General features: G+C 42.2%; 1 protein-coding gene across 2 annotated transcripts in view; it reads left to right on the forward strand.

The window, feature by feature from the left end:
* Positions 1–24205, forward strand: part of USP30 (ubiquitin specific peptidase 30) — a 75514-nt gene that overhangs the window by 49179 nt on the left and 2130 nt on the right. For both annotated transcript variants that reach the window (XM_089675759.1, XM_089675760.1), the window contains exons 11-12: positions 5693–5894; positions 6581–6683. In XM_089675759.1, coding sequence (XP_089531885.1) covers positions 5693–5894; positions 6581–6683 — 305 coding nt within the window. The remainder of the gene's footprint in view (positions 1–5692; positions 5895–6580; positions 6684–24205) is intronic.

Raw genomic sequence — 24205 nt, forward strand, 5'->3', positions numbered from 1 at the left:
GCCTGATTCTGCGAACACTGCGGTTTTGTGTGCAATGTATCAAGTGACAGTGACCTACTGACACTGCACTTGCTGGGGGAGAAGGGGGGTAAGCATAGGGGCTAAACACCGGTGCTGGCAGGTGCCGGGGCTGATCCCGCTAACTCTGCGTTTTTGGGGTCACTATACTAATGTGAACGCTGGTATAGTGCTGACCTGATCAAAGATATTGACCCGTTCAGACACTATACTAGCAATGGAGGTTTATTGTACATGAGCGTGCTCCAGGCAATCAAGGGTTTAAATGTGATGACTGGTGTACTGACTGGCAATCTGACGCTATCTGGGAGGGGTGTGAAAACCACGGGAGCGCGAATCACGTGTGTGTGTGTGTGTGTGTGTGTGTGTGTGTATATATATATATATATATAATGTGATTTTGTGTACCCATGCCGCCCTGTAGCAGTATTTCTGCTATAGGGCGGTCAGGAAGCGGTTACAGAAGAGGTTTGTGTTGCGGCACTGCGTTACTTTAACTGACAATTGCGTGGTCATGCAACACTGCACCCAAATTAAAGTTACATCCTTTTTTTTCCCACAAATTGAGCTTTCTTTCGGTGGTATTTGATCGCCTGTGCGTTTTAAATTTTTTGCGCTATAAGAAAAAAGGCTGACAATTTTGAGAAAAAAAAACTATATTTTGGACTTTTTGCTATAAAACATGTCCAGTAAAAAAAATTAAAAAATCTAATTTTGTCACAAATTCCATCCAAAATGCATTCTGCGACATGTCTCTGCTAAAAAAAAAAATCCCAATACGTGTAAATCAATTTGTTTACATGAAAGTTATAGCGTTTACAACTGGCGGGAAAGATACTGAGATTTTTTTATTTTTTTTATACTAATAATGGCGGCGATCAGCGACTTATGGCGGGACTGCGGCGTGCATTTTGACACTGGGGGGGAACTGACTTGGGGTCACTGACATCCCCTGTGACACCAATACAGTGATCAGTGAAAAAAAAACCCACTGACACTGTACTAATGGCACTGGGGAGGAAGGGGTTAACATTTTTAGTGTTAACTGTGTGAGGGGAGTGTTTTACTAGGGGGCGGGGGTGTGTGCTGGATGGGGACAGGCTGATCGAGAGAGAGAAACTCTTCTCTCCCTCTTCAGCTTGTCACGAGCTGACAGATAGCAGGGCTGTGTATAAACAATGCAGCCCTGCTCTCTGTCAGCGATCACCGCTAATCGTGGGTAAACGGCCGGTAATGACCGGCCGTGACCCGGTGGCGGAGACCTGCTGCTGACACTCGCGGGACAGGTAGGGCGCCCCCTACCTGTTTTGCAAAACCACATTTTAAAACGTGGTTTTGCGCAGCCGTGCCACCCTGCAAACGTAGTAATGCAGTGGCTGGGGCTGAAGAAGTTAACACGAAATCGAAAATGCAACATCTCATTTCTGCAGATACATGACTAATAAAAGAAAAAATGTGAACCATATAGCAGTGATCCCTAATTGGGGATAAAGTGAAAATTAGTGGCTAAGTGACACTAATAGAATCTTTGTATGTAGTGAACTGTTTATAAGCCTATAAACATAAAGAACAGGAAAGACAAATAAACAGCTTAACGTGACTCCAAATGCGGGAATAAAAATTGGAAATAAGTGATATATACGTGATTCCGTGACACAAAAAAACAAAAATCATATAAAATTATATCCAATTTGTAGAGTGAATCTTACCCAAATTAAACTTCAAAGTCCAAAACCACCTAAATAGTGGAGGTGTTTTGTAGTCCTTAGTGGATATACGTATATGAACTGTTAGACATAGGGAATTCCGCACTGAGTGAAATGCCCCCTCACCTCCATGAAGCGACCCAACAGGGTCAAAGCGTTTTTTCAAATAGTACCGCACCGTTCTGGAACCTGGATCCCTTCCCATAGGCACAAGGTCCAATGCAGAGTCAATCCCCCTCACTGGTGGAAAAAGGCACTGCAAGCAGCCTCCGCAGAGATATCCGGGAAATAGCCAATCCTCATACAGCCAGAGAAAGAAAGGAAGATGCTCCCATAGTGTAATAATGTTTTATTATTAAATACTAAGGTAATACAAGTCCCACTCACATGTAACTGGCTTTACATAGTTGATTTTTGACCTAGCGCGGATTTGATTTTTAAATAAGGCTAGTTCCAATTACAGACAAAACTAGTTGAGGCAGTGTTCCCCAGCTGATACATTGTATCCCATCCATGGAGTGCAAGCCAATGTCTGCTTTCAGGGCGGGGGAAGCCATCTTAACTGTACGTGCTGTATGTATCTGGTGCCGGTCCTTAGGCACATATACAGGGGAAACTCAAAAAGTTGCATAAGTTCATTTATTTCAGTAATCCAACGTAAAAGGTGAAGCTAATATATGAGATAGACTCATTACATGCAAAGCAAGATAGTTCAAGCCATGATTTGTCATAATTGTGATTATTATGGCTTACAGCTCATGAAAACCCCTAATCCACAATCTCAGAAAATTAGAATATTGTGAAAAGGTGCACTATTCTAGGCTAAAGTGTCCCACTGTAATCAGCTAATTAAGCCATAACACCTGCAAAGGGTTCCTGAGCCTTTAAATGGTCTTTCAGTCTGGTTCAGTAGGAATCGCAATCATGGGAAAAACTGCTGACCTGACAGTTGTGCAGAAAACCATCATTGACACCCTCCATAAGGAGGGAATGGCTCAAAAGGTAATTGCAAAAGAAGTTGGATGTTCCCAAAGTGCTTTATCAAAGCATATTAATAGAAAGTTGTGTGGAAGAGAGAGGTGCACAAGCAGCAGGGATGACCGCAGCCTGGAGAGGATTGTCAGGAAAAGGCCATTCAAAAGTGTTGGGGACTTTCACAAGGAGTGGACTGAGGCTGGAGTCAGTGCATCAAGAGCCACCACACACAGACGGATCCTGGACATGGGTTTCAAATGTCGTATTCCTCTTGTCAAGCCGCTCCTGAACAACAAACATTGTCAAAAGCGTCTTACCTGGGCTAAAGAAAAACAGACCTGGTCTGTTGCTCAGTGGTCCAAAGTCCTCTTTTCTGATGAGAGCAACTTTTGCATCTCATTTGGAAACCAAGGACCCAGAGTATGGAGGAAGAATGGAGAGGCACACACTGCAAGATGCATGAAGTCCAGTGTGAAGTTTCCACAGTCTGTGTTGATTTGGGGAGCCATGTCTGCTGGTGTTGGTCCACTGTGCTTCATTAAGTCCAGGGTCAACGCAGCCGTCTACCAGGAGATTTTGGAGCACTTCATGCTTCCTTCCGCAGACTTGGCACCTGCCCACACTGCCAAAAGCACCAAAACTTGGTTCAATGACTGTGGGATTACTGTGCTTGATTGGCCAGCAAACTCGCCTGACCTGAACCCCATAGAGAATGTATGGGGCATTGCCAAGAGAAAGATGAGAGACATGAGACCGAACAATGTAGAAGAGCTGAAGGCCGCTATTGAAGCATCCTGGTCTTCCATAACACCTCAGCAGTGCCACAGGCTGATAACTTCCATGACACGCCGCATTGAGGCAATAATTGCTGCAAAAGGGGCCCAAACCAAGTACTGAGTACATATGCATGCTTATACTTTTCAGAGGTCTGATATTGTTCTATGTACAATCCTTGTTTTATTGATTGCATGTAATATTCTAATTTTCTGAGATTGTGGATTTGGGGTTTTTCATGAGCTGTAAGCCATAATCATCACAATTATGACAAATCATGGCTTGAACTATCTTGCTTTGCATTTAATGAGTCTATCTCATATATTAGTTTCACCTTTTAAGTTGCATTATTGAAATAAATTAACTTTTGCACGATTTTCTAATTTTTCGAGTTTCACCTGTATATGAGTGTGGTGTAATTGTAAGATTTTATATGGTTTAATAAAATTGTCTGCTTTGCACAATGAACCTTTTCTCCAATACTGTTTTTTGAGTGGCGGTGTATTGCATTGTAAGGAATTGCGTCCTGGTACATGTAAATGGCCAAGTTGGTGACAAGTTAAACAGTGGGTGCAACCAAAAAGCACAGTGAGACCTATCTTGTAATAGAAGGTCTATCCATTGTGGTGAGTGTACATCCATGTGGGGTCACTTGGAGCACCTGGAAGTGGTCACATGTTTTATCTGTTACTAACGGCACCAGGACCTGTTCAGCTACCTTTTTATGTTTTTCAAGCAACTATTATTTGAATGGAACTTATTGATACATTGGACATAAGTTTAATTTTCTGGTGTTGTTCATTTATTTATTTTGTGCACTTTCAAATGCGGCAAACTTTTTAATAATCTTGATTCACGTTTTTGGCAGTGCTGTCTATATACACTTATATAGGGTTCAATAATGTGAAAGTCAGACACATTCTGAAGACTGCAGCGTATAATCACATTCATTTGTGTTTCCTTGTTTTTTTTTTTTATTTTGTCTGTGGCACAGCATTATTATTTATATTCAGTCTGGTCTATCTTTTATTGTTTTAGGCCTGGCTCACACTAATGCATTTTTAGAGCCGACTTGAGTCGCATGAAAAGGGAAATCACATTGTTATCAATGGTGTCCATTCACATCAATGCAACTCGGCATGGAGCAATTTTGGAAAAGGTTCCTGTACTACTTTGGTGTGATTTATAGTGTGATTTTGGCCCCATAGAATACACAAACCTTATCATAACTGCATCCAAGTAGCACTGCATAATCGCACTGATGGATCAAAATTGTATCACAGCAGTGTGGATCTAGCCTTATACTAGTGGTGCACCGAAATGAAAATTCTGGTGCCAAAACTGATACGGAAAATTCAGAATACATGTGGCTGAAAAGTGAACCAAAACCAAAATGTGGTATGTGAGGGTGGGGAGGCTCCAATTTTCTTTTTTGTATTCTTGTTTACTTTAATGTGTGTGTGTGTGTGTGTGTGTGTGTGTGTGTATGTATGTAGGTATGTATATGTGTGTTTGTGTGTGTGTGTGTGTGTGTATATATATATATATATATATATATATATATATATATATATATATATATTTTTTTTTTTTTTTTTAACTTATGATTTTAGTCCCCTATGTGACAGCATATGAGACTCCTCTTTGTAAGGGGTAGGGGCAGTGTGTGCAAGGAGGGGGAAGGAGAGGAGCAGTGTATACAGAGAGGCTCCCTCACTGGCTGTCACTATATGTCGGTGCCGATTAATGCAATTGACAGCTTTTTTTTTTTTTGCTCTTTTTCACTCTAGCTCACAGAATTCGCTGTCATTTTCCCTGGAGCTGATTTTTGTTTCTTTTATCTCGGTAAAGAAACTAAAAGGAAACGTTGTTTTTTAGCTGGGGGGGAAAGTGACAGCTAATTCTGTGAGCTATAATGAAGAAAAAAAAAAAGCTGGTAAGTACATTTAAAAACTGGCACTGACATATAGTGACAGGCAGTCACTGTATACACTGCTTGTCTCCTGCCTTTCTCAGCTGTCAACCCCCCTCCCCATCTGCTGCACACACAGTCTGCTGTATTGGCTAAATTTTTCCTATCAGCTAGATGCCGATATGTTTTTCGGTGGCTATTTTCGGCCGATATGTTTCGGTGGCTGAAATTTCAGTGCATCCCTACCTTATACTGTTATTGTAATTATGACTTTTATGTTAAATTTGTGTTTCTGTCTTTCCAATAGCTTCCTCAGTGTTTGTGCATCCATCTGCAGCGTCTGAGCTGGTCTAATCAGGGTAGCCCACTGAAACGCAATGAACATGTCCAGTTTAGTGAGTTTCTGGCTTTGGACAGATATAAGTATCGGCTTGCTGGAAATTCCCTCTCTCAGCATCAAAGCAGTACTTGCAGCAGAACAATTCCACAAACAACAGATGGATCAGCAGGTACTTATGATATCAGAAGATTAAGAAATCTACCTCAGAATTCCTTCCATTCTTCCTTAATGTAAGGATATTCCTGCTAAGTCAATAGCTTACCACTTAGCAGGCCATTCTTTTTAAATGTTTGCATAATGTGATTGGGTAAAGTAAACATAAACAGCAAGTCTTTTTTGTTTGTTGCTTATTAGCAAATGATCTGGCAATCAGGAAAACCAGTTTGATATACACATATACCGAAATAGTGAGCCAGAATAGGTTAGACGTTTTCAAAGTGGTCTGTTGACTTTTTTTCTCTACTGTTCATCTTCAACAGATGTTGCTATTAAGCCATGCACTTGTAGTACAATGTTAAATGTAAAAATGTTAAAAGTCTTGTAAAAGACTGGAAATCCCTTCACATTGCCACCTTGGTGGGACTGAATTGATACCATAGATAGCTCTGAAAGGAGATCTTGGCAACTCTAAAATCAAGTGGAGGGTAATGGATTACCCCCACAGTAGTAATAATTTGCTTGGTTATTGACGTTATGGTGTAATATTTGCAGATGTTAGAATGCAATGTGGGGTAAGTCTTGTAGCACATTTTTTTTAAGTTGTAAAATATATTTAATTTGTACACTAGCATTCATCACATATATTTGTCATCAACCTTGGTTTGAAATTAATTCAATTTATGGAATTTTATCTAGTTTCTGATGGTCTTCATAAGATTCATTTATTGAATGGAGCGTATTCTACTTCTCTATTGTCATCTCCGTACACAAACTCAAAGTCTCCTCCAGCAGACTGCACGTGAGTATCTTTGAAATAAGTTTTAAGGAAACCTTTGCTGAGAGAAATATGGGGACTGCCACTTCCAACCTATCCCCCTTAAATAACTAGCATGAATGCTTCGATATTGTTCTTGCAATTGGTTATTTCTTTTGTTCTTCTAGAAGAGAGATGTTTTTCTTTACCGTTCATCATGGACACAGAGCATGTTTGGCAATCCTTATGAACAGGGCTATGCTCCCCCTACAGGTGACATTCATTGCCAGAATTGACCATATTCTCAATGGTTTCAAATTGAATCAGGACACTTGTTCTATCCAAAACCATTCCTACATCTATAATCATTCAATTGAAATGGTACCCAGACCACGTACAGGATGACGAATGGGTCTGATGCTGGGGTGGCCTGTTGCCGGTCGGCACTGGACTCTGTGTTTACAGAACCTTGCCAAGGTGGTTATTGATAGTGTGCTACACAGTTCCAGGGCAGTGAACTGTAGGCGGAGCATTGAGTCCCTGAAGGCCCTCTGGGCAAAGCCCACTGTGGTGGGTTGAAGATTGGATCCCCCTTCCATGGAGAGGCTGGAGTAGTGAGTGCCCCTGGGTCAAAACCTTCCACCCCCCACCTACTGTGGCAATTTATTTTTCTGCTCCTGCTGTAATAATAGCCAAGGCAGCCTGTGAAAGGTACACTGTACTGGTGTGCTGAAGGGGTGGCCCAGACGGAAGACTTTGGCACCAGCTGTGAGGCAGAATTGTTCTCTGTCCTCCGCACAGCTTGAGGCCACCTGCAACGCACGTGTGCAGCTTGGATGGATGATGTTACAAGTGGAGGCAGAGCTCTCTGGCAGTGGTCACTTTCCCCTTGTAGCTATCTTGGAAGCAAACAGACGGGCAGTAGCACTGGTGGCAGTGAACTTGTGAAGTAACACGAGTAGGCTAATCTTCATCTGCTGTTGGGAGCTCTCCTTCACAAATCGGGGGTCACGCGAGCACACCTTGGGGCGGTGGGAGATATCTCTTAGGGTAATCGGCGCACTTGTACAGTAGTGTAGTGCAGTGCCCTCTTGGCTGACTAGGGATAGCTATACTTAGCGCAGACAATCCCCATTGTCTAGAATCAGCAGGCCATATGTCTCACAAATGACAAAGAAAGGGATGGGGGCCCCAGACACCTCTGTCGGGTAGAGAAGAACTTAGACCTAGCTTTCCAGGTACTTTTTGTGTGGGGGTTTATGTGTGCCCTGCGGATCTGACTCCTTCCTTTATTGGGTACTTCCACTACCTCTGTGGCACCTTGCTCCAGTTTCTACGTAACAAAGGAGGATATGTTGTCTGTGATTTGCCTTTGTCTTGGGAAAAATTGTTGGAGATTTTCTGGTGGTGTGGAGCAAGAGGACACAGTTGTTAGACGCTCCAATGTCCTTACACCCCAGCACTCTTCGATCGCAGTTGTCTCTAGGGGAGTGGACTCTTCACCCGGAGGTGTTCAAGGAGTAAAGTCGATGGTGGGGCATAAAATGTAAAAAAACTCAGCGAGCGCTTATTAAGAAAGCAGCTGTGCACTAAAAAGGAACCATAAAACCTTCCAAAAGACACGTAAAATATTTCTACAGCGCTAAAAATATATAAATTGTGCGTAAAATGATAATAATGTCCTGATGCATGTAAGAAAAACGATAACTCAACTCTATATATGAATTAATTCCACATGTATATTATTCCAGTCCACATGTAAAAAAATATATATAGCCAAGGCCCAGGTGACTTGATTAACCCAGTTATATATAATTCAAAAAGGTCCAGTGAGGAGCAGGAAACAGATAAAATGCGCACTCACCAGATGCGCAAAGATATTGCGCAGAGTATAATATTAAGTGGAGGTCTGCCAGGAATCCCTCTTAGGGTGGTACTAGATGCAGCCCAGGAAAGGTGGATCTCGTCAAGGTTATAGGATGGTGTTGAAACCAGAGGTCCCCTTTAAAGATGTGGGTACAGCCTCTTCCAGGCACTGGGATGGTCACCAGGGGGAGTTCTTGGGGATTTAAGTGCTCAATGCAGAGCAGAAAGGGAAATGCCCATAGTGTAGTATTTCTGAATATGTTTTATTGAAGGAATATCAATATCAAGAAGTAAATCCAATATAGTCATGCATATGTATAAAATCAGAAAATCCTCATAGGTAATTGCATGCAGCATAAAGCTGCTGAAAGCACTGACCAGCTGGGTTTTCCTATCCTGTCTTTGTCCTTTTGTAATGTGCTCAGGACCTGGATCTGTCCTCACTATACAGCGCACCTCTCTGGGAATGGATGTTGTGGTATGCCCCACTCAGCTACATACAAGCTCAGCCACTGCACATTGCACCAACGCGTCAAGGAAGAAATGGCGCAACATTTTGTGGACTGATGAAAGTAAGATTGTTCTTTTTGGGTCTAGTGGCCGGAGACAGTCTGTCAGACGACCCCCAAACACTGAATTCAAGCCACAGTACACTGTGAAGACAGTGAAGCATGGTTGGGCAAGCATCATGATATCGGGATGTTTCTCATACTACAGTGTTGGGCCTATTTCTCGCATACCAGGGATCATGGATCAGTTTGAATACTTGAAGAGGTCATGCTGCCTTATGCTGAAGAGGAAATGCCCTTGAAATGGGTGTTCCAACAAGACAACGACCCCAAACACACCAGTAAACGTGCAACATCTTGGTTCCAGACCAACAAGATTGACGTTCTGGAGTGGCCAGCCCAATCCCGGGATCTTAATCCAATAGAAAACTTGTGGGGTGACATCAAAAATGCAGTTTCTGAGGCAAAACCAAGAAATAGAGAAGAACTGTGGAATGTAGTCCAATCATCCTGGGCTGGAATACCTGTTCACAGGAGCCAGAAGTTGGTTGACTCCATGCAACACCGCAGTTCTCAGAAACAGTGGTTATACAACTGAATATTAATTAAGTGATTCAAAGGAAAGCAAAATCTTCAAACATTTTTCAGTTTATATAGTGAATGTTTGAGTTTGTAAAGAAGAATACAAACACTGCTATTTTTTTGAACAGTCTAATATTCACTTTTCTTAAATTTTTTTTTTAGAGGAACAACACAAATTTGATATATTTTTCTTCATGTTTTGATTTGGAATAGAATGTGTAGTTTTCCCAATGCATTTGTGTGTATGGAAATGAAAGCTATTAGAAGGATGTTGAGCTTTATTCACTTTTTTCAACACTCTGCTATTATTTTGAACGAATTGCAACATCATGAACGTGTCTGGACAGTCCTTGGTCCCTTTCAGGTTGTTCGAACCTTCTGTTGCAAAGTCCAATCTTCCATCCTTCTTTACAGTCGCTGGCATTAATGGCATGTCCTGAGAGACAGAGAAATCTCTTTTTCTGTTGTTCCTGCTTTTTTAAAATCCATTAAGGCTATTTTGAGGAAGATTTACCACAGGACCTGAAAATCTTATATTGCTTGGAGTGAAACTAAAAAAAACATCATCCTCACAAGTGTTGAGGATGAAGTTCCTAACAAGGTCTGTATTTTGGCTTTTTACCAAACAGGTTGACTTGTGGCTCTCCTTGAGTATTATCAAAGGTCAGATTTTGGCCCCGGCTGTCTTTCTTCAGAGGCTGATTGCTATTAATTTCTTGATGCGTGCCTTTGTACAGGGTGTCACGCATATTGCCCCTCCAGGCAGACCGCCTGTGACCATGGGATCTCAAATTGGTAATTTCTGCTTTACAGAGACATTCCCTTGGTTCTTTTGATGAGGAAAGTGCTTTTTCTGGTTGCCATTACTTTTGGTTCAAAGTGTTGCAGAACTGACCCCCTTTCCTGTGAGGAGCCATTTCTGGTAGACTGCCATGACAAGGTGATTCTTCAACCTTATCCATCTTTTTTGCCTAAGGTGGTTTTAGCCCTCTCTAAGTCAGTACATTGTCTTACCTTCCTTTTTGTCCTAAGCCTCAGTCACTGGGGGGGGGGGGGGGCACGGCAGTGGATGTGGTTTGTGCTATGGTATTTGACAGTCGATTTGACAATCAGAGTCTCTCTTTGTACTACCTGAGGGACCAAAACAAGGCTACACGGCTAACTAGGTCAACCATGCAGTATACCTTTTCACTATTGCACTGATCGAACATAGGCCCCGGTGAAATAAAGTTAGACTCAACATCTGTTGGCTCTGTCACTTTGCTTTATTTTTAACAGCTTGTTGATATAGCACCATCCATAGGTCACAATACCAACTAAGTCCTTATTGTTGTTCATACCTTTTGAGAGGTTCCAACTAATTACTTTGTTACCCAATGTTCCTTTGTTCATTATTTACTGTTTCCCCATTATGGAGACTATTATTCTGCTACCTCAATAAAAAGATTGTAATATAAAAGGGAAGGTTCGGCTGGTGACGACTAATTCTACCAGGAGTGTTGGTGCTTCCTTGACTGTTTCCAAGCTTCAGCTGCTCAAGCCACTACCTGGTGTTCAGTTCATAGCTTTACAAAATTTACCAGGTGGATGTTTCAGCCACTGAGGATGCTACAAATTTCTGCTCTGAGCCCCGTGATGTACAATAAAGAAATTTTTATTTTTGTCTTGCCTGTAAAATCTATTTTTTGGAGTACACCATGGGACACAGAGATCCCTCCCTTCTGTATTGTTGTGTATGGCTTGCTAAATAATTGAAGCCCTTCCTATGGGGGAGGGGTTATGCCTAAAAGGGGACTTCTGTCTTTTTTGCTAGTGTTCAGTCATCTATAGATGATGCATAACCCTGTTCGTAAGGATTACTAAAGCTGCTCTGTGTCCTATGATGTACTCCCAAGAAATGGATTTTACAGGTAAGCTAAAAATCCCATTCTTCATAGGTATACTAAACACTGGAGTTCTCTTATATTGGAGGACACATATCGATATCCGCTCACTGTTCTACTATGCTTTGCTACATACACTGCAGCCCACCCATTCATATACAGTGCCTTGAAAAAGTATTCATACCCCTTGAAATTTTGCACATTGTCATGTTACAACCAAAAACGTAAATGTATTTTTACATTCAATCTTTTTTTTGGTTTCACAAATACAACGGTAAGAAATAGATAATTTTTTAAGAACAAAAAGCAATACATGAATAATAGAATATAATATATAGGTGAGCGCTGGCGATATCTGGGGAGCAGCTAGCACACAAGGTGAAGGTAACAATCCCCTACAATAGTATATGCAAGAATGTGCAGCACTAAAAAAAAAAAAAATATTATATACACACACATATACACACACAGTGGGGATCGAAAGTTTGGGCACCCCAGCTAAAGATTTGTATTAATGTGCATAAAGAAGCCAAGGAAAGATGGAAAAATCTCCAAAAGGCATCAAATTACAGATTAGACATTCTTATAATATGTCAACAAAAGTTAGATTTTATTTCCATCATTTACACTTTCAAAATAACCGAAAACAAAAAAATGGCGTCTGCAAAAGTTTGGGCACCCTGCAGAGTTAATATCTTGTACTGCCCCCTTTGGCAAGTATCACAGCTTTTAAACGCTTTTTGTAGCCAGCCAAGAGTCTTTCAATTCTTGTTTGAGGTATCTTTGCCCATTCTTCCTTACAAAAGTCTTCCAGTTCTTTGAGATTTCTGGGCTGTCTGTCACGCACTGCTCTTTTAAGGTCTATCCATAGATTTTCAATTATGTTGAGGTCAGGAGATTGTGATGGCCATGGCAAAACCTTCAGTTTATGCCTCTTGATGTAATCCCCTGTGGATTTCGAGGTGTGTTTAGGATCATTATCCATTTGTAGAAGCCATCCTCTCTTTAACTTCAGCTTTTTCACAGATGGCTTCAAGTTACCATCCAAAATTTGCTGAAATTTTTTTGAATCCATTTTTCCTTCTACTCGTGAGATGTTCCCGGTGCCACTGGCTGCAACACAACCCCAAAGCATGATTGATCCAACCCCATGCTTAACAGTTGGATAGAGGTTCTTTTCATTAAATTCTGTGCCCCTTCTTCTCCAAACGTACCTTTGCTCATTCCGGCCAAAAAGTTCAATTTTAACCTCATCGGTCCACAGAACTTGTTTCCAAAATGCATCAGGCTTGTCTATATGTTCATTTGCAAAGTTCAAACGATGATTTTTGTGGTGAGGGCGTAGAAGAGGTTTTCTTCTGATGACTCTTCCATGAAGACCATATTTGTACAAGTATCTCTTTATAGTGGAATAGTGTACCACAACTCCAGTGTCTGCCAGATCTTTCTGGAGGGATCGTGCAGTCAAACTTGGGTTTTGAATTGTTTTTCTCACAATCCTGCGAGCTGTTCTGTCTGATATTTTTCTTGGTCTTCCAGATCTTGCTTTAACTTCCACTGTTCCTGATGACTGCCATTTCTTAATTACATTCCGAACAGAGGATATTGACATCTGAAAACGCTTTGCTATCTTCTTATAGCCTTCTCCAGCTTTGCGAGCGTCAACTATTTTCAGTTTCAGTTTTCTAGACAACTGCTTAGAAGAACCCATGGTGCTGATTGTTGGGGCAAGGTCAGATGAGTCTGGGAATTTAAAACCTTTGAGATTGACATCACCTGGCCTTCCCAGACGATGATTGAGAACAATCCATGACACTGGCAGGTCTCAGCTTGGCAAAGGGGGCAGTGCATGCTATAAATTCTTCAGGGTGCCCAAACTTTTGCAGACGCCATTTTTTTGTTTCCTGTTATTTTGAAAGTGTAAATGATGGAAATAAAATCTAACTTTTGTTGACATATTATAAGAATGTCTAATCTGTAATTTGATGCCTTTTGGAGATTTTTCCATCTTTCCTTGGTTTCTTTAGGCACATTAATACAAATTTTTAGCTGGGGTGCCCAAACTTTCGATCCCCACTGTGTGTGTATATATATGTATGTATGTGTGTATGTATATGTGTATATGTGTGTGTGTGTGTGTGTGTGTATATATATATATATATATATATATATATATATTGCGGAATGGCAGAGTGCAACACATAAAATTGCAAAAAATAATTAGTAAATCTTGGTACTTTTTTTTATGCTTTTTGATTTCTGTCTCCACGTGGATACTTTTTGATGTTATTATAAATACTACACTATATGCAACCTTATTGGCTCCTGTGGTGAGCTATTCCCTCTAGGACAAGGGCTGACTTCTCATCCGAGTGCCCAGGACGAATTTGGTCTGGTTTCACCCTTTGGCCGACTTCCATTCTCAGATGTTTAATGCTTGATTGCCTGTTACCAGTTTCATCTGGTGAGTGTACATCCGAGAGAGGTGGAGGATTCTTTTGTGTGATCATCAGCACATTTGTACTCTGCACCTTAATTATACTGCGCCTTATGGTTTCACGGGCAATTTCTTCCATTTATGGATATTTGACTATATAAATGGCACGTTTAACCACTGACATTGATGTTGAGTTTTCTCATATTTATATATCTCAGATTTTATATGTTTATTGTAACATCATTTACTACTGCACTTTACTTCACGAATCACCATAGACATTATTGTATTTAGATTCTGCCCGTGATACACTTTATTGTTTGGCATTTGCTTTTTGAGCTGTTTAGCTGATATTTTCATGCTTTTACTTGATGCACTTTACTGTTTCACTCAGCTTATTACATTCATGATGCACTTTACCATATTGTTTGATTTTTAGATTTCTCATTTACTAATGTTTTTTGCACTTTTATGTGTTGCACTCTACCATTCCGCAATATATATATATATTTTTTAGCGTTGCACTTCCTTACAAATACAAGAATAATGATAACCTAAGTACGGGGTCGAGGCCCGGGCTCAAATTTACAGAGAAGAAAGAAAATCACAATTACAAAAATCTTTGGCTGGAGGGCCAAAGAAACTACATTACCGTGGGCAGGAACCCCCAACGTTAGGAGTATTACCTGACAGGGCCTGGCTACAATCAGGATGGCAAAGTCCAGGTCGCAGCTCAAAAATTTTGTAGGGCTCAGCCCCAAAGAGCTTACAACATTAAGCCTAAGTAGGCCATAACAGATAAAGGAGAAAAAAGGAAAAGGAGAGAAGATGAAATAGAAAGAAAGGAAAGGTGATGGATTCTCAGAGGATGGGGAGGAGTGTATCTCCTGGCTGAAACACCAAAAAAGAAACATTGTAGATCTACATGAACATATTTTGCACAAGTTTCCCTTGTTGCCTCAAATCATTTGACCGTATCAGTATCACACTAGAAAGGTGTTCATTCAACATTATCCAAGAGACCTTACGTCTGTACTATGACCTACAGACCGAAGGTTTTTTTCCAAGAGTGGGCTATAGTGAGCTTAGCTGCTAGGAACATAAAAAAAAAAAATCAGCTTTCTTGTTAGGTGAGGTAGGTCTTCCACTGGCTCATTCAAAAGTGCAAAAGGGGTGACTGCGGGACCGGAATCCCAGTGACCTTACGGATCAGAGCAAACACTCCTCTTCCAGAAGCCCCGCAGTTTCGGACGTTCCCACCAAATGTGACACATTGAAACCAGCAACTGACAGTCCCTAAAACAAAGGGGCAAGGAAGTCAGATATAGCCGTAAAAACCGAGCAGGCACAATATACCATCTAGTTATTACCTTTTTATATTTGCTTTTTACTTCACAATTATGTGCCACTTTGTGTTGGTCTATCACATAAAATCCCAATAAAATGCATTTACGTCAGCTCAGGCGCCGTTTAGAAGAACCGTGCCACCGCCACTGTTGTTGGTCCTGACCCCTCCTAGGGGACTTATCTCCCTCCCCCCTCTTTTTCACATTCCCTTCCACCCCTCCCCCCTTTTCTTTGACTCCTACACTGTTTTCCCTACCTTTCTTACCTAGATTTTCTCATGCAGTTTCTGGGTACTTACCTGGTGGGGGTGCAGTGTTACAGCTTTCTCACCCCACCGGAGATTGGTACCACTATACCCCATGGCAGGTGTTTTTCTCTACCATGCTCAAACCAGGACACTTATGCCACCAGCTTGTCTTGTTAAACAGTTTTCAGGCATTCCTCACCATGCCTAACCTACTGTACCATGTACAGTGAGGAACAGAAGTATTTGAACACCCTGCGATTTTGCAAGTTCTCCCACTTAGAAATCATGGAGGGGTCTGAAATTCACATTGTAGGTGCATTCCCACTCTGAGAGACTGAATTTAAAAAAAAATTCAGGAAATCACATTGTATGATTTTTTTAAAGAATGTATTTGTCTTGCACTGCTGAACATAAGTATTTGAACACCTAAGAAACAGCAAGAATTCTGGCTCTCAAAGAGCTGTTACTGTGCCTTTTAAAAAGTCCACCTCTACTCCACTCATTAATCTAACTTGGTAGCACCTGTCTGAGCTCTTTAAAGACACCTGTCCACCCCACAGTCAGTCAGACACCAACTACTACCATGGGCAAGACAAAAGAGCTGTCAAAAGACACCAGAGACAAAGTTGTGGACCTCCACAAGGCTGGAAAGGGCTACGGGGCAATTGCCAAGCAGCTTGGTAAAAATAGATCAACTGTTGGAGCAACTGTTAGAAAATGGAAGAGGCTAAAGACGACTGTCAGTCTCCCTTGGACTGAGGCTCCATGCAAGATCTCACCTCGTGGGGTATCACTGATAAGAAAGGTGAGGAATCAGCCCAGAACTACAAGGGAGGAGCTGGTCAATGACATGAAGAGAGCTGGGACCACAGTTTCAAAGGTCACTGTCGGTAGAACACTACGTCGTCATGGTTTCAAATCATGCATTGCACGGAAGGTTCCCCTGCTCAAGTCATCACATGTCCAGGCGTGTCTGAAGTTTGCCAGTGACCATCTGGATGATCCAGAGGAGGCATGGGAGAAAGTCATGTGGTCAGATGAGACCAAAATAGAACTTTTTGGTCTAAACTTCACTCGTGTTTGGAGGAAAATGAAGGATGAGTTGCATCCCAAGAACACCATCCCTACTGTGAAGCATGGGGGTGCTTTTCTGCGAAGGGGACAGGATGACTGCACTGTATTAAGGAGAAGATGAATGGGGCCATTTATTGTGAGATTTTGAGCAACAACCTCCTTCCCTCAGTCAGAGCATTGAAGATGGGTCGTGGCTGGGTCTTCCAACATGACAACGACCCGAAGCACACAGCCAGGATAACCAAGGAGTGGCTCCGTAAGAGGCATATCAAGGTTCTGGAGTGGCCTAGCCAGTCTCCAGACCTAAATTCAATAGAACATCTTTGGAGGGAGCTGAAACTCCATGTTGCTCAGCAACAACCCCGAAACCTGACAGATCTACAGGAGATCTGTGTGGAGGAAACGTTTGACCTCTGTAATTGCAAGCAAAGGCTTCTATACCAAATATTAACACTGATTTTCTCAGGTGTTCAAATAGTTATGTTCAGCAGTGCAAGACAAATAAATTCTTTAAAAATCATACAATGTGATTTCCTGAATTTTTTTTTTAATTCTGTCTCTCAGAATGAGAATGCACCTACAATGTGAATTTCAGACCCCTCCATGATTTCTAAGTGGGAGAACTTGCAAAATCGCAGGGTGTTCAAATACTTCTGGTCCTCACTGTACAGGCAGTCCCCGAGTTAAGTACATTCGGCTTACGTAATACTCATACTTACGTACACTTCCCTCGGGACCGGAAGTCAAGCTGTCAGCATTCTTGTGCAGCAAGCTGATAAGAGACTAGCTGATAAGAGACATCAGAGAGACATAAGAGACAGAGACATCCATTGCTCGTTACTTGTGGGGCTAGCAGTGTCTGCCCACTATCTCCAAAGTGATTTAAGACTGTCTGTCTGCACCTCCGGGGAGAGGAAAGGAGAGGCTGTCAGGCTGCTCACTGAAGTGATCGTCTGTGCAGGGGGGAGGGGGCAGCGTGTGCTGTGTAAAGGAGAGCAGAGTTCTCTCATACAGTACATTACAGTACAGTGTATTTTTACCCTGCAATAATGCCTCCAAAGCAAAAAGCTGATGCAAGTGCTGGCACAGCAAAGAAAAGAAACTGTACAAGAGTTTACAGTATAATATTTGAATGTTGAATTTGATGTTTAAACATTTACATGCACATAAAAGTTAAATATGTTAAGGCAAACATGTGTCCAAGCTGCAGTTCTTATGCAAAACACCAGTTTAGAGCCTCTTGAGGTTTTACTGCTTTCTGTAACCTTATTACAAAAACGTAATCTAATATCCTGTCGTTTGGTTAGTAGTTAGTGCTTATAAAAGTGCCTGATTCAACTTATGAACAAATTCGACTTATGAACAAACCTACAGTCCCTATCTTGTACGTAACCCGGGGACTGCCTGTATTGTACTATATCTGCTGATATTTGTGCTATTTTCTCTTATTTGTTGCATTTAGCCCAGTGTTTCTCAACCTTTTTTCAGTCAAGGTACCCTTTAAAGTTATGGACAGTCCCGAGGCACCCTTTAAAATGATGGACAATCTTGAGGCACCTCATTCTAAAATTTGAAAAACTATTCTAATTGTTTTATATAACACAGCAACATTTACACATGCAGGGCTTCCAACATTAGAGGTGATTTATTCTTCCAAAGCAAATACACTTTTGCACACTGGTACTGACTAGTATTCCAGTGTTTCTCTTCTCCCTCAGTTTTTATCCATCACTGAGCTAATGTGACTCCAGCACTGATGGAGAAGGGCAGGGGAAGGTGAAACTGGGATGCTGTGCAGGCAGCTGACATCCTCCTTATCAACTGATGTCATTGGTTGTCAGTCAGCGGTGAAAAATTGTAAAAACATATGGGGATGCGGAAATATGTAGATTGCGACTCTACATATTTTCACCACCTACTCTTGCCTTAAACAATAATTTTTGAAATACCTTATCTGGTTATTATAGAGGCATCCGCATCCCCATATGTTTTTACAATTTTTCACCCACGTTGCCTGGTTTATGGTTAATCATATTATTGTCATTTTGTGCCTGTTATCAGCCATATTGCCAAGCATGTTATATCTATATGGTACAATTTTTTGATACACCTCCTGCCTGGTGGTGTAACCAATGTGTTGGTGCTGCAAATGTATTAGACAGGTTATTGTCACTATATATGCAGCACATGATTATTAAGACCGGTCTTGATGTTGCTTTTATGTGATTTTAGGCCTGTTTTTGTATTATCTCATACTGAGGTGATGGTGAATCAAGGTATTTACCTTAATTGTCTACATATGTATTGCGTAATAAAGCATAATTTTTGGAACTACTTTTAGTATCTCATTCTGTCCACAATGTAACCACTTTTCTGTGAATCTCTTTTCACGTTCTTCTTTTTGGGTACACAGCAGACCTTGATGTAAAGGAGAACGCTGTGGATTCTGGTGTAAAGAGGTACTCTGATTTAAGGGGATCTCTGGTCACCAGAGTACCCGCTTACATCATAGTTCCCAGCGTTCCCCCTTAAATCGGGGTCCCACTTACATCGGGGTCCCACTTACATCAGAGTCCCCAGAATTCTCCTTTACTTCAGAGCCTGCAAAGTACCCCATACAATGTAAGGAGGAACTCTGTGGACTCTGATGTAAGAGGGATCTCTTTGGTGATCAGAGATTCCCTCACATCAGCATTCCCCTTTACCCCAGAGTCTGCAGAGTTCCCCTTTTATATCCGTGTCCTCACGCCAACTTACATCAGTGTATTCATTTGTTCCAAGGGCATAACACAGAAACTCCAAAGTCGGGAGGAGTGCCAGACAACAAGTATTTTTAAATGGGGGGTCCGACAGAGCTTCCTCCTAACAATACTGGGTTCTTTTACCTTACATGACTCCCCCCTCCCCCTACAGGTGCCCTCCTGTCACCATGGGACTACAAATCCCAGCATAGAGGGCTCCCATTTTTCAGCTCCCCACACACAGCATGACTAAACAAAAAGATGTCACCCTTCCCCGTACCCCCTGATCCTCTCCTCCTGATGCCCATTTTCGTTGCTACACACCAATAAGGACTGTGCCCCTCCCCACTTTCCCCTTACATCAGTGTCTTAATGGGTCCCCCTCAACTCAGAGTCAGACTCCCAGTTTCATTGTCAACATGTCTGAACCCAGGAGGTGGAGCACTAGGAGGCAGAACAAGTCTGGAGGAGGACTTGCACATCTTTGGTTGCTTGGATGCCAGGTGGGCATGCACATCTTTGGTTGCTTGGATGCCAGGTGGGCATGCACATCTTTGGTTGCTTGGATGCCAGGTGGGCATGCACATCTTTGGTTGCTTGGATGCCAGGTGGGCCTAGCAAACTATAGTTTTGATGGTGGTGGGCGGCGGGACTTGGGAGTGTAAACCGCCATGGGAATTACAGGAGGAAGTCGGGCTCCATGTTTTTATGGAGTTTCCTGCCATCCACAGACACAAACACCCTGGTTAGGTGTTGCTTGAGTGGGTGTGTGGATGGTGTCAGTGGAGTAATCCCATCATCCAGTTCATTGATGCCCTGTTAATCACTGCCCGTCTTCCACTGTTGGGTGTCCTAGTGATGCATTTTGCCCAGCAGGTCAAAACACTGACAGGTGTAAGTAGGACATAGGAGTCCTGTACATTCCTTTTACTGCTGCTCACATCTGCATAACTCTCATGACTTGTATCCTTCCCCTGTGCTATTCTCCACTGTGCATAAACAGCAGCTGTAGAATGCTGTTAAGTAGAGAATAGCTGTCGTGCTCTGAATGTTCTGCCTCCCTCTACCTGTGTCTTACCCACTGTGCTTATTACCCACTAGGCCAGTGGTGGGCAACCTTTTTTTTCAACTGAGCCAAATCTCGCCAAAACCACGATTGAAATTTATTTTGAGAGCCACATTTTTAAAACTGAAAATACATAGGATGGTACACTGTTTTTAGTTTCAGTAAGTTTTTATAGTAATTAATCCCCCATAGTAATTCATCCCCCATATAGTAATTCATCCCCCATATAGTAATTCATCCCCCATATAGTAATTCATCCCCCATATAGTAATTCATCCCCCATAGTAATTCATCCCCCATAGTAATTCATCCCCCATATTAATTCATCCCTCATATAGTAGTAGTAAGTAGCAAGTAGTAAGCCAAGTCCCCCCCTGTGTCAATTCACTTACCTTTGCTCCGCGCGTTCCTCTCGCCGTGTTCCCGCGCCGTTCCGGTCTTCAGGGCGGACTGTGAGAGGAGCCTAGCTCCTCTCACGTTCGTCACGCTGCCCCGCCTACACACATCCTGACAGCCAATCACTGGCTATCAGGATGTGAGTGGCAGCGAGACTGGCCAATCATTGCATTTGAGCGCGCTGCCCTGGCTGTTTTTTTTTGGATCACGCTGCAGAGTCCCTGCCGCCCGAGAGGAGGGAGGGAGGGGAGCGGGCGCCTGGCACACAAGAGCCGCATTAAAGCGTGTAAAGAGCCGCATGTGGCTTGCGAGCCGCGGCTTGCCGACCACTGCACTAGGCAATGTACACGATCCTGAGCTATTCTCTGTACAAAAAATACTCGATACAGGATGCTGTTCAGAAGACGCTAGTATGTATAATGGACAATAGCACAGTGGGCGGGACTCAGGAAGCAGTGCAGCTCAGTGTTTGTCAATATAGAGAGGCGGATGAACTTGGCAGTGGGTAGAGCTGGGCAGTGGAACAAGCAGACAGATGCTTGGAAAGATGCCTTTACTAAACCCGCCCAAAACTTCATTCGTACTGACTTGATTACATAAGCCCAAAAAGAAAAATTACGAGGTGGGAGGGGCAGTAAGGACAACTCTTAATGCACAATACAGTAAGCAAGAATGTCCAGGGTCCTGGAAAGGAAATACTTGAGGGAAAGCCTCTAAAACAGGGGAGCTGAACCTGTGGCTTGCGAGCCACATCTGGCTCTTAGAGTCCTCTGATGTGGCGCTTGACCTCAAGCCAGGGAAGTGTATGGCCTGGGTTGGCAACCCGTTGATTGCGATCTGGGCTTGCCAACCCGCCATCTCAGAGCTTCAGAGTGCATCAAACCAGCGGAGAAAGCAGGCAGCCATGGAGAGAACAGGGGCTACATAAGCCGATGCTTCTTCTTTAGCACTGCCTTCTGTCCCAGGCTGTGTCATACCAAGAAATGCACCTTGTCTGGGACCTTTCTGGCAGCCTAGAGAGCGATGCCAGCAGAAGCTGGAGAAGGAAAAAAGGTCAGTGTATTAAACAACATATACACTGCACTTTTGTAATGGGTATATTAGCACTTGGTTGACAACCATTAGGCTGATTCCTAATTCACTAATCCGCAGGCGTAGTGCAATGCACCTGAGGGTTTTCTGCGGGTTTGCTGCACTGAATGCAGGAGTTGATATTTTGTGTGCTTTCAGAAAGTGTAGGTGCACTACAGTGCACCCCCGGGACAGGAAACCACAGCACATCAGTGTGAAAGCAACTGATACGGGGCTCAGGACAGTAAGGGCTCATTTACATTTGCGGTTTGGGGGGCAGAAAAACCCCATTGTTGAGACGAGTTTTTAACACTGTTTTTTTACCTGGACAGGAGGGGAGGCGTATACAGGAATTAATCCTCTCCTTTTTCCTCCTGCAGCTGCTGAAAGCCGACGTCACTTCCTGTACCTCCCACTGGCATTCAGCGGCTGCAGGAGGAAAATGTTCATTATGGCATTCAAAATAAATCGAATTCTGAACCATTTTATTTAATTGTGGCCCGCAACCTCTGTCAATCAACACTGACTATTTTTATTCTTTATGCTGCTAGCATTAATAAATAGATAGGAAAGTATATCATATTTGCTTGTTTTTTCACATTTTCTTCAGTTACATCCTGGTTTCCAGGCCTATGCAAATTATGTCATACATCCCAGGAGTCTTTAGAAGGGATTTTCTCAGCTAAGCACACCCTCTTGCCTGCGTGCCTGAGCTAAGGGCAGATTGATTCCAGGAAGTAAATGCTACATACTCAAGGTAGCCACAGCCAGAAATGCTAGGGGTGTTTTTCAAAGTGATTTCTCAACAAAATAAAGCACAGAGACATGAATGGATGGGGGGAGTTTGCTTTGAATATTAAAAAGAAATTAAATGGCAGTTTTGGTTTGTGGTGCTCAGATGCAGTGTAGTTCTGCTTTAAGTGGCCCCTTATGCCTCAAAATGTTGAGTGTGACTCTAAAGGATGACGTTTCTGGAAGATTAAATTAATATGGAGCTACTTAGGGGTAAATGAAGCCAAAATTACATGGTATATATCTGCTTTACAGACTACAGAATATAGATTTAGCCTGCAGTGTGGTAATAATGGGAATAGGCTTGATGCAGAAATGTTCATGACATCATTCACATTGCCACTGCAATTGAAAACGTACTCATGGTGTGGTGAGGTGCCATTCGTGAGTAATGGCATCCCAGTGCACTGGTGTGCTGCTTTTTCTTTTTTTTTTTTTTTTTACATGCTCCTTTATGGTGTGTTTTCTGTGAATTTGAATGTATGTACAGTGGGTAAAATAAGCATTGAACACTTCACCGTTTTTCTCAGTAAATTATTTCTAAAGGTGCTATTGACATGAAATTTTCACCACATGTCAGTAACAACACATGCAATCCATACATACAAAAAAAATCAAATAAGTTCAGAAATTAAGGTATGTGTAATAAAATGGAATGACACAGGGAAAAGGTATTGAACACGCTAACTAAAATTTATTTTTAACTTCATACAAAATCCTTTGTTGGTAACAACAGTTTCAAGACGCCTACTGTATGGAGAAACTAATCTCATGCATTGCTCAGGTGTGATTTTGGCCCATTCTTCCACAAAGTCTTCAGGTTCCGTAGGCCTCTTCTATGAACTCTTATCTTTAGTTCTTTTCATAGATTTCCTACTGGATTCAGGTGAAGTCAGGTGATTGGCTGGGCCATTCTAGCAGCTTTATTTTCTTTCTTTGAAACCAATTGAGAGCTTCCTTGGCTCTGTGTTTGGGATCATTGTCTTGCTGAAATGTCCACCCTCGTTTCATCTCCATCGTCCTGGTAGATGGCACCAGATTTTTTATCAAGAATGTCTTGGTGCTTGTTTCCATTCATTCTTCCTTCAACGGTATGAAGTTTGTCAGTACCGTATGCTGAAAAACAGCCACACACCATGATGTTCCCACCTCCAAACTTCACTGTTGGGATGGTGTTTTTGGGGTGATGTGAAGTGCCATTTGACCTCCAAACATGGTGTGTATTATGGCATCCAAAGAGTTCAATTTTTGCCTCATCTGACCAGACTATATTCTCCCAGTATTTTATAGGTTTGTCTAAATGTTGTGCAACAAACTTTAAACGAGCTTCAACATTCTTTTTCTTCAGCAATGGAGTCTTGCATGGTGAGCATGCATACAGGCAATTGAGTGCATTACATATTGTTTGAAACAATTGTAACCTGCTAATCCCAGGTCTCTCTGAAGCTCTCCACAAGTGGTCCTTGGCTCTTGGACAGCTCTTCTGATAATTCTTTTCACTCCTCTATGAGAAATCTTGCAAGGAGCACTTGGTCATGGTCGGTTTATGGTGAAAT

Source organism: Staurois parvus, unplaced genomic scaffold (genome assembly GCF_062004578.1).
Source record: "Staurois parvus isolate SC_StPar_1 unplaced genomic scaffold, SC_StPar_1.0 ptg000158l, whole genome shotgun sequence".
NCBI lineage: Eukaryota > Metazoa > Chordata > Amphibia > Anura > Ranidae > Staurois > Staurois parvus.